We start from the raw sequence: 11,852 nt of genomic DNA, 5'->3' as shown, positions 1-11,852 counted from the left end.
CAGCTTGCTGATATATATAGCTTCGATGATCATTAGTTTTTCTACTGACCGACAGGCGTCCAGAATTCTCCATTCAATGTCATTCGTGGCGCCACGACATTCAACTAGATGTTGACCCACCTGTGAATCCTTCTTTTGATGTTCTGTTATCCTTGTGGTAACATGCCGGCTTGTTTGCCCAACATAGATGGATCCGCATCCATTACATTTAATTTCATATACCACGTGGGATTTCAGATCTCTATCAAAGGATGATTTCAGGGTGGGGAGGCACGATCTTAATTTTCGCGTTGTAAAAACTACTTGCAATTCGCATAGTTTCTTCAATTTACTTGCGAAGTTTTGAGTGAGGTTGCCTCTGTATTGTAGAAAAATAGTGGGCTTATCATTAGATTTAGTCTTGCTTTTTTGATGCTCTTTTGGTGTTGTTCTTAATTGGTCTTTACCGCCACTTATTATTTTTTCTAGAGTCTGATTCACAATTTTTGAAGACCATTCCTCTGGATATTGATTTTTGGTGCAGCAAGATTTGTTCTTTTCAAGAGCCTGATCGAAGGCCAACCAATTAGAGGTTGCATTAAAAACCCTGTGAACCGTCCCTTGAATCACATTTTTCTTATATTGAAGCGGTGCACAGCTGCGAAAATTCAGTATTATTCCAGTGTCAGTTGGTTTTTGATACCAATGACAGGTGATATTATTTTGCTGCTCACATTTACGTTAATGTCAAGAAAAGCCAAACCCCCATCCATGTTCACTTTTTCTAAGGTAAATTGCAGGTTGTTGTGTAATGAATTTGCAAATTTTAAATACTCATCCGGGTCACCACGAACCGTGCAGATAATATCATCCACATACCTTTTAAACAATTTCATCTCCTTATCGTGTCCCACTGTCTGTTGGTTGCTGCAATAAGTACAAATCCAAACCACATCCTGCATGTTGGCGTATTCCTCATTCGATATTTTTTGGCATCTTGCATGAAACCAGTTTTTGCATGACTCAAATTCCACTCCTTTTCCTCGGTAGGTCACTCTCCGGTTACAGTCTTTGCAATTCCCGTTTTGGTCGCATCTGGAAAAGTTTTTACTGAGCTCTGGTTTTTGAAGTGATGCCTCAAACGATTTCATCCACACATTTGCTAGTATTACAGCCAGTGATGCACCCATAGCCAGTCCCTCTGATTGTACATACCAGATCCCATTACATTTGAAATGAACATTCGTCACCGCAAGCTCTAGCAAACTTTTCATGGCGGACCTTGGGATATCTGGAGCTAGGTTGCTTGAATAGAGATCTCTTAGAGCAATTTCTATAGCCTCTCCAACTGGAACGTTGGTGTACAAACTTTTTACGTCAAGAGATACTATCTGCTCGTCATCTTCAAGAGTGAGAGACTCTAAGGCTTTTCTAGCATCTTGCGTGTTGGTTTCAATGTTTGCGCCCGGTAGTTTCTGGAAAAATGGTGTCAAAAATCTGTTCAAGTTTTCGTAGCTGCTACCCGGTTTTGAAAGAACAGGTCGGAGAGGTGTATCTTTTTTATGTACCTTTGCCAGGCCATAAAGCCTCGCTGGTTGTGAACCTGTTGACCTGAGTCTTTGATAAATTTTGTCACTAATTTTCCCTTGCTTCATTAAATTTTGCAGGCTGTTATTGATCTGTTTTTCATTTTTGATCACAATTTCATCTTTAGCTACTTCGATTTTTTGAAATTGATCTGAGTTCAGTACCTCATCAAGTTTTTCCCTGTACGTTGACTTATTCATCACACAGAAACCGCAACCTTTGTCAAATGGTACCGCCAGCAAATCATTGGCTTTTAGGTAATCATGCACTTTTTTGACCCCTCTATCCAATGGGGTTTCACGTACATTTTTTGCATACCATTTTGCGGACGCCTCAATTTCACAAAGTTTCTCACCCTCAGTGTTATTCTCGCGTAACTCACGTACAAGTTTGTCTACATCTGCGAGAAAGTGCACCTCATTAAACTTGTCTCTCACTGGGTGTTTAGGTCCCAACGATAGGATGTCAAGTACAAACTTTGGAAGTTCCGGGCCATCCATTATCACAACATTACTGTGGGAGACATTCCGCAGTGGTCTATCCTGTTTCTCTGACAGTTTATCAAGTTTTCCATTAAGTCTGTTCTGAACCATTGCGGAGTGACCCCTCATTTCACGCTTAATGCAGCTAACAACGGATGGCATCAGTTCCGGTCTCACCTTCTCCCTAAAACTACTCCTATCTGTCTCAAGTTTTTCCCTGAACACTTTACGGCCTTTCTCCGCACGGTTTATTTCTTGTTTTAGGAGCTTTAATTGAAAACTGTGCACCGCTTGTTCAGAAAAAATTTCATTTTTAGGAGCGCGAAACCTCAAAAAATCCGGAATTATATCATTGTTAAGGCATTGTTTTAGAAATTCAATTCGGTAATTGCAGCTAGTGACCTTATTTAAAGATTTCAAGTAATCAAGATAAAGTTTGAAACAGTTTGATTTTTTCAAAATATACCTGAGCCACGTCTTCGGTAGCAGCAACCACATACCTCAAAGAAGCTCAAGGACAGGGGGCAATGAAGCCCGATTGTTCAGGAGCTCCTCCTCAGTCTGTGTCTGTTGCACCTTCCTTGCCTTGGCTCTCACTTTCCTCTGCCTTTTGCCCAAGTTCTTGCCTTTTCCTTTCTTGAGCAGCCCTCTTAAATTGTATTGATGGCGTAATACTGTCTCCATGGTCTTAATCTCCAGCCCAGCTTCCTGATGCAGCTGAGAATACTTTCCTGGCTGCTTTTTCTCTTCGAAATCAGGTGCTTGGTTACGCTTAGCACCAGTACCTCGGACTTCAGCAGCTCCTGAAAAATATCCTCTGTGCCTATACGTCGACAGTACACAATAGCACAGAAGCGGTCTTTGTTCGTTCTAAGAAACGATGTCAACTCCGGCACGCTGCAGGGTTGGTAGTTGTTTGACTTGTGACGTGAGATTGTGTTGTTTATCAGGTCGTGCCACACTACCAAGTCCTTCCTCTTGCTCAGATGACCCTTCTGAAGGGAGCTAACATAGAAACTAACACCAATGACGCACGAAAAACTTTGGAACAAATAAAACTTGAAAAAGACGAACAAATCCTATCATTAGATGTAAAAAGTTTATACACCAACGTTCCCGTAAAGGAAGCCATTAACATTGCCCTGGGATTGCTTTACGCTAGGGACGATAAACCAGACATACCTAGAACAACAATGAAACGTCTGCTTGAATTAGCCGTCACCAACGTCCATTTTAAATGCAATGAAAGTTGGTACTGTCAGAAAGACGGGTTGGCAATGGGTGCGTCCTTGGCAGTAATTTTGGCAAACCTTTGGATGAAATCGTGGGAGCCACAATTGAAATTACAGACACCTAAATGTAAAATGAGCACACAATCTAGCACGTGTCGCAATTGCGAACACCGTGTGACAACACGGTCCAGGGGGGTTGAGTGTGAAATTTGCAATAGATGGTTCCACGCAAAATGTCAGCAAATCAGTAACGCGGAATATGATAGCATGGAAAACCAGTTCTGGATGTGCTCATTCTGCCGTGAAAATGATAAGACTGACATTAACTGTTTGTCCGAAACAAAAGTTTTTCTAAGATATGTCGATGACATTGTGCGAACAGTTAGAGGTGACACAAAAGAGCTGTTAGATGCGGTCAATAACCTCCATCCAAATCTTCAATTTACACTAGAGACAATAGATGACAAAAACAGTTTGCCATTTCTGGACATGTCAATTAACGTACAACCGGAGGGGACAATTTTTTGCACATGGTATCAAAAACCATCAGATACTGGAACAATCCTAAACTATCGAAGCTGTGCACCCCTACAACATAAGAAAAGCATTATACAGGGAACAATACACCGCCTGTTCCGAGCCACCAGCAATTGGGAAGCGTTCCATGAAGCATTGACAAAAAATGAAGAAATTTGGGAACAAAATCAATATCCTAGGCATTGGGTAGGGAATATTGTTAAGGATACGATTAACCAGCTGCGAATGAAAGAACCAAGAAAAGGTCATAGATATAACGCGGGTGTTGACGTCAAACAGCGTGAAAAAATTGAGAAACAACAATTTGTATTACAGTACAGAGGCAACATCTCTAATGAATTTGTAAAGAAGCTCAACAAAATTCATCCTGTACAGACGATTTTTACCACTCGGAAACTTAAAAGCTGTTTACCTAGCCTGAAGTCTAGCTTTGATAAGGATCTCAAATCCCACGTGGTTTATGAACTCACTTGTAATGGATGCAAATCCATCTATGTTGGGCAGACATGCCGACATATTACCACAAGGGTTGCAGAGCATGCCAAGGCGGACTCACCGATGGGAGTACATGCAATCGAGTGCAACGGTGACAAATCAGCTTTCCAGTGGAAGATATTAGACCAATGCAGCAACCAATCTAAATTAATGACACTAGAGGCGCTCTATATAAGAACACTGAAACCAGCCATCAACACGCGCGACGAATACCGAACACGAGAGTTGACACTGAAAGCTTAGTTTGGAGATGAAAATCCAACTTGAAAGTAAGACACGTTATGAAACGAAAATTTCAATTTTACATTTGAACAAAACTAAAGTAAGTTTAAAGCAATTTATGTAGGTTTTTAATAAAAAACATGTCGATATGCATCTGCTACATCAAATCGAAAATGTATAAATATTCAGATGTAAAATTTTGTAGATAAGACTGTAGATATGTAAAATTTCGTTTTAAATTTCCTTGAAAGAGTTATGTTAGTGATTTGCATTTTATTTTCTGGCTTTTCATTTTAGCATTTTGTATTATTTATAACCTGACGATGAACTCAGAGTTCGAAAACGTTCGTAAGAAAGTTTTAAATTGACAATTCTTTTTAAATCTTCTGAAGGAGATTTCTCGCGTTCTTGAACCAATTTCTGGAATTTCTGTTGAAGGAGAATCCGGGAACTGATGTTACTTTCCCTAAAAACTGTTTCTTGCTTGAATATGGGAGACTATTTGCGGCGTGATGAAGCGAACTTGCAGCCAAAATATGCACCATCTCGGTAAATCTATAAAATTCATACTCGCTAAAACACTAAAACAGTGAAAACTTCTCAAAGTATTATGTAATGAGCCCCTCTATAGGCCTTGTTTTCAAAATATTTGACAAAGTAAATAATGTAAAAGAAACCAATTTGTCAAATTAAAATTACTTTTTCGAACTTTACGTTCATCGTCAGGTTAAAACTGTTTTACAAATTGTTAAAAGATAAAATGAATATGTATTTACATTTGTCTGAGATGACAATTAAAACAATTCTGGGAAACATTCTAAAAAATTCAATCGAAAATTTTTCCTTATATACAATATTTAGCCTATTTACAACACATATTTACATCTGTTATCAATTTACTTAAAAACATTCCTATTCCGGATTTTTCGATTTTGTCCATGTTCTTGTATTTTTAGGGTTATTCCGAATTTGCCCTACAGCTACTATAGTTCAGAATTGTTCAGAACTAATTGTTCAGAACTATAGTAGCTGTGCATCCCTGAAGGGATGCACAGCTACTATAGTTCAGAATTGTTCCAGTATCTGATGGTTTTTGATACCATGTGCAAAAATTGTCCCCTCCGGTTTTACGTTAATTGACATTTAACGAAAAGCAAATGTGTTTTAGTAAATCAACACGGCCTAAAACACAGAATTCTAAAGCAAATGTGGAATGATATCATGATGCGGTACAAACCAGAAAACGTCTGCACGTGGCAGATCTGTTGTGACTGTCAACACTGCAGAGAGACATGGTCTAATTTTCTATAACTGTTTTGATCGGGAGAAATCCCTTCTGTAAAGAAAATCCCCAACAACAACAACAACATGTCCAGAAATGGCGCACTGTTTTTGTCATCCGTTGTTTTTGTCATCCATCTAGTATAAGGTCGAATAAACCTTTGATATCATTACAAGCTGTTGATGTGAGAGACCCGGTATTGACGGTTTAGGGCAGTATTGACAGTTTAGACCCCCTTAACCCCGCCCTCCTTTTCCCCACCCCTACCCTACCTCATTCGGGTCTTTCCCAGTATAGCCCCCCCCCCCCCACATTATAGTATAATTTCCATGATTGGAGGGTATAGGTTATCTGACCACTACGCTGGAGGGGGGCTATAATGGGAAAGACCCCCTCATTCTACATCTAATAGCACACTCAAGCCCCCACCCCCTTAAGACCCACTAAGATTCCCCTTCTCTAATGTGACCCTTTTCGCTCTCTCAACCAGGGATTTGGAAAAATTAATTGCAATTAATTGGCTAGAGAAAAAAAGGTTGCAATCAATTAATTTAATTGGCAAAACGTAACAATCAATTATTGCAATAATTGATCAATTAAAGTTCACGTTCTATCGATAATTTTTTCTCAATTTTTTCGTTAAATTTTAGTCTTGACTGTACCCAAAATTGTACGCATATGGTTATACTTTTGCAGATCTTCAGTTTCTAGTTCCAGGTTTCAGACGTGGCAGTATGTTTTCCAAATTTCTCCAATTATTGGAAATTAATTGCGTCATTCCAATCAATTATTGCAATAAAGTTTGAGTCAGCAATCAATAATTGCAATCAATTAATTGTCAATTATTGCAATTCCAATTAATTTTTCCAAATCCCTTCTCTCAACTGAGCTCATTGCACCTCCCATAGCGCAGATTAGCTACTATGCCAGCTGGACGTTTGAGAGCAAATCTGCCGACGCTTGACGGTTATGGAATTAAAAACGATCAAATGGAATGAATTGTGATAGTACCGGGTTGTAAATTAATATTGAAATTTTGCAGAGTTGTTTTTGTGACAGGTAATTGTATTACGGTTGTACTTTTATTGTACTCATGAAAAAAGAAATAACAAGTCATGATTTAACACGCTTAATTCCTTCATTCAAATCGAGCTCTTGAAATTGTCTTGGTTGCTTGGAAATGTGACATTTTAACTGATGCCTTCCAAGTAACTTGAGAGCATTGAAAGTGTCTCACGAGTTACGGTTGCCCTAGGCAACTCAACTTCACATACCCCGAGTCATCAAATCCTTTGATTGATCCGCTCGTTATCTCTGCTAGCGAAGAATAACGGAGAACCTCAAATTTAATAGTTCTTATTAATAGCCGCACAGCGATAGCTGGGGCTATTATTGGCCTTCTCTTAGTTTTTTTTACAATTCAAAGAATTTGAATTGTATTGGGGCACTGTCTTTTTTTAAAGATCTGTTCACACATTTTCATGATTTTTGAAGTCAAATTGGAGTAGTGATTTTGGTCACGCCGAAACAGGAAGTGGAGCGAAAAAGCGAGTGGTTTTGCGGTGTGATTTTTTTTCGCTCTAATTTTAAAGTAGAGTGAGGAAACGGTGTTTGAACAAAAATTCGGTTTCTCGGTAGTGGTTTTTTGTTCACATGCGGCAATTTCACTCTGATTTTTACTGTTTTTTCGGTTTTTTTGGATCGGATTTTTTTCTAAATGGTTTTCCCAATCCATTCACAGCTTATTCTGGATCTAGTTTTTTGTTAGAATCAAAATTAAATATCTCACTAGTGTTTTTTTTCTCCCTAGCAGCATTTTGACATTGATTTTCTGTTTTTTTTGTTTTTTTTTCATCTGATTTTTTTTAGAAATGATTTTCCCAATTCACTCATTGTCCGTTCTAGGTCTAGTTGTTTGTTAAGTCAATGAAAATTCTTTGAATTGTACGTCAGGACTTGTCCTGCTATGTTTTTTTATTTCGTCATGATTTTTGTTACGACCATATGACGTCACAGCCACTTTTTGTTCATTCGTTCATGCAATTTCAACTGAATTGCACGTGTGACGTCATTTTTCGCTCTTAAAGGAGCGAGTGTTTTTGTTCATGCGCGTGATTAAATTTTTGGTCACACTTGACTTGCCTCACTCTCAAAAATGACTTCTTCACTTTGAAATTGAGTTTTATTTACTTTAATTCAAAGCGATAGGGTCAAATGGGTGTATGTCACTCTAAATGAAGGTTATTTGAGATCAGCTAATAGAGGCAGCAAATAACTTATACTGATTTTTAATCAAAATATAACAGATCAGCCTTCAATGAGAAGACGAATTTTTGCGGTCTGTCTTTTTTACTGTTTTTTTAGACTGCCGATCTACGAATCTATTGTGGCTATTTTCTGGCAATCTGCCAGCTATGTTTTTTATATCTTTATTTATAGCCCCCATGAAAATATAGCCCCCCCCCCATTATTGTATAATTACCTTGATTGGGTGGGGGGGGCTTTAGGTTATCTGACCACTAAGCTGGGGGGGGGGGGCTATAATGAGAAAGACCCCTTTATTTTATATCTTTATTAAATTTAGGATTAAATCTTTTTTTAATTGGGTTTTTCCAAAGGAGCTTCAATGGACACAATTCGCCAATCTTATCCTCCTGTGGAAATTGTAACCCAAACAAAATCTCGCCAGATAGCAAGTGAAGGGTTAACGACACCCGTGGACTCCTAATAAGGGTTTGTTAGCATGTGTTCTCTGTGCAATAAGGTACAGGTACAAAAGGTGCCATGTTGGAGATGAAAACAAGCTGCTTAAAGGTTATCTAAATTAAGGAGGTTTGCCATGCTATTGGGAACCTGAACAATTACTGGGTCCTCTGTCAATTTCGGTGACCACTTAGCTTCTTTCAAGTCACCCAATGTTTGATCAAGATGATATTCAATGGGAACTTCAAATGATTTATTGCTAACTAATTTTAGACTAACTAATCATTAGTGTAAGTTCAAATTCCCTATTGCTGCCATTTATTCTTTTGATTAAATAACCCAAATTTGATTTCTGAAGCAGCCATTCGGTGTCAATCATTATAAAACAAATTATTGCGGTTTCGTATATTGGCATATTTTCACGTGTATGGAGGTAATTTTTAAAATAATATTTGTCCCTATTAGTTTATATTACATGCTAATATCGATTCCATGTCAATACAGGTCAAATCTCTGCAAATCTACTTGGCTTGGCTTTTGTGGTTGGTGACCTTTTCGGCATTGACTTGCTCTGTTCTTTCTGAACAAAATGGAGACTCAAGTGTTATCCTCCGGAGGACAAAACGAGCTGCAGTAGAAAAGAGAGCAGCACTCTTTGGTATTTTAACTGCTGCTGGCGTGATAGAGGCCGATGAGTGTACAACAGCACTCTGGTGAGTTTTCATTCAATTAACTAGCGTTTAAAATACGCTCATAAATTTAAGTGATTTTGTGACTACTACTACTAAGAATTTGTTTTAGAAAATTTTTTGTTTCGTCACATTTCTGAGCTCTGATGTTAGCAGATAATTAACTTTTTTAGGGACGCGAGATGCCCTGGGTTTATTTACGATGTTGGCAAACGATCAGGACCAATGCGTAAGTGTCTTTTGCTTTTGACTGTAAATAATAGAAATATCTTTGTAACTGAAAGAAATGCGAGCGCAAATCGTCATCGATATAGTTTCGGTTTTATCTCCGTATTCTGTTCTCAGCTGACTGTCTTTTTAGGACCCAAAGAGTTCTTAAGGGTTTCTGTTTTATTAAGTGGGGCCAACTTTGTGGCCGGAATTTGGAGAAGTGCATAAATTGTACTCTTTTAATTGCTCTCGAACGAAGTTGGGAACAATCATTGTAAACTTGTCTTATGCTTCACCGTTTTTGCGCTTATAATCTTTCGATTTCACTTCATGAGTGACTTTTCACGCTTGATTTCTTGATGTCTGCTTGGCCTGAATTGCTCTTATTAAAAAATTAAGTCCGTTGCCGGACTAAAAGCGATTTTAAGATAAGTATGCGCAAGAGATTGATAACCGAGTGGTTAATGAGGATGTCTGTTACGCCGGAGCTCAGAGGTCCCAACCCGTCTTCGGCCAAAAATTTGTGCACTAAATTGCCCCGCCTATCGTTCGAGAGCAATTTGTCCGGTTTATTTTATGGGGAGAGAGGATTTGTTCGTGATGCTTTTCGACAGAGAGCGAGAAAAGTAGTACTGTTTTCTGCGCGAATAAAATTGTTGTTCACGAGCGGCATTCGAATCAATTTTTTACTTTCACTCCGTATTTTACGATCAATTTACCTTTTACTGTGTATTAGCATTTTGCATATCGTAATTTTTAACGAGTAATTTGTATCGTTTTTTGTCTCCTTTGCCATTTTTCGTGCCATCGGCTGAACATTGATCTTCCCTGGCTGCTTGACATAAATTAATTTTGCTTGTCTTAATCCTTTTACCTTGAATTTTGATCAAAATTAATCAATGTTTGGAATATTTAGGATGATTGTTTGTTTTCAGACTATTTTTTGTTGTCTCTACTTTTCAGTATTTTTTCGGATAACTGTGTTTCAGAAACAGAAACTGCTTTCTGTTGCTGAAACTTCAGAAATTTAATCTTGTGAGTTTTTTTTGCGTTCTGTTCCAGATTCGAACATTTTTTTCTCTGTTCTGGGTTCTCTGTTTATTATTTTTAGCATAGCAAGTGACTAATCTTGTTGCTGCTTATTTTCAATTTAAGTCGTCTGTAAATTAAAGATATTGTACATTCAGTAACAATTTTTTTTACTTTTTAATTGCTCTCAAACGAAATTTTTAGCAATTACTTTAGTCCTGTGGTCTTCTTGCGATTTTTCGCTTGACGGATTTTTCGTCTGACCCATCCTATCCTCAAAAACGGGATAAACAGGTAATGCTCGGAAGGCATTAAGTTTTTTTTTTCAGAGCCTTGCGCCTAACCAGCATCTAAGAATGCGATTTACGGAATCTGTTTTCAGGCGATAATTTTTCGACGGAAAAGGCGGTTTTTAATTTTGAAAGATTCACCCTGAATGGTTAATTATTAATTGCTCTCAAACGAAGTTTGTAGCAATTTTATTAGTCCTGTCGGTCTTTTTTTATGCGACTTTTCGATTGACCAATTTTTCGTCTGACGCTTTTGACTTTTCGTCCTCAAAAACGGATGAACAGGTAGCGCCCAGCGGGCTTTAAGTGCTCTTAGAGCTTTTCAGCTCTGTTTCAGCATAAAATGTTTTGGAGACTTATACTTATGGTGTGAAGGGTGGTTCTTAGAGGTTGAGACACCCCCCCCCCCCCTGTTGACCCCCCCCCCCCCCACCCCAATATTGCCTCCACCCCCACCGCGCTGTTGCCCCCGAACCCAGTGCTGCCTCTATGAGCCCCCGGTACACCGCCACCACCACCCCCCCCCCCCCCAGTGACTAGCTACTGACAAAGCCAACCGCTCGCCGGTCGTTTGAGAGCTATTCGCCTGACGTTAGTCGGTTATGTTTAGTTTTGTAATAATATTTTTTTCTGTGATTTGACGGCTCAACAAATTTTATCAGCGGAGATAAGAGATTGAGAGGGAAAGAAAACTAGTTGTTTGTACCTCTGTTGTGTATTCAGTGAAAAATTGAGATAGACGTGAAAATCATCTTTAAGCGCTGGGGCGATGATTGTTTCTACGTTTGGCTTTCTATCAGTGTTTGGTTTTTCAGTTATGGTTTTACAAAAAGATAGTTGACCTCTTTTTAGTCATAACATTTAGAGTTTTTTGTCGCTTTCTGATCTTAACCAATTTTTCTAATCATATTGCATTTTTTCATCCATTTTGGGGATTTAAGACTATCTTAAGTATTTATGGCCGACTCTTTGGTTTTACTTCTTTCAATTGGGATTAACTTGGCGCCCTTTTTGCTTGTGCACAAAAACTTATTGACCAATTGTTGCGAGGGAGGCATTTTTTAAGAAACTTAGTATTATCAAGTATTATTAATTTTTTTCCCTGAATCTCATGT

At 38.4% G+C, this 11,852-nt stretch overlaps 1 protein-coding gene across 2 annotated transcripts in view; it reads left to right on the top strand.

Annotated features, from left to right (window-relative positions):
• The first annotated feature begins 8,716 nt into the window (after positions 1 to 8,716).
• LOC142337719 (uncharacterized) overlaps positions 8,717 to 11,852 on the top strand; it is a 154,786-nt gene continuing 151,650 nt past the window's right edge. Inside the window, exons 1-3 of one of the 2 annotated variants that reach the window (XM_075387179.1) lie at positions 8,717 to 8,952; positions 9,024 to 9,232; positions 9,382 to 9,437. In XM_075387179.1, coding sequence (XP_075243294.1) covers positions 8,947 to 8,952; positions 9,024 to 9,232; positions 9,382 to 9,437 — 271 coding nt within the window. In that variant the 5' untranslated portion in view covers positions 8,717 to 8,946. Of the gene's footprint in view, positions 9,233 to 9,381; positions 9,438 to 11,852 lie in introns of both variants that reach the window. The other variant, XM_075387178.1, reaches the window with a different exon arrangement.

This window comes from Convolutriloba macropyga, chromosome 4 (assembly GCF_964194025.1).
Source record: "Convolutriloba macropyga chromosome 4, txConMacr16.3, whole genome shotgun sequence".
NCBI lineage: Eukaryota > Metazoa > Xenacoelomorpha > Acoela > Convolutidae > Convolutriloba > Convolutriloba macropyga.
Note: the sequence above shows the minus strand (reverse complement) of the source record. Positions and strands in the feature narration are given on the sequence as shown.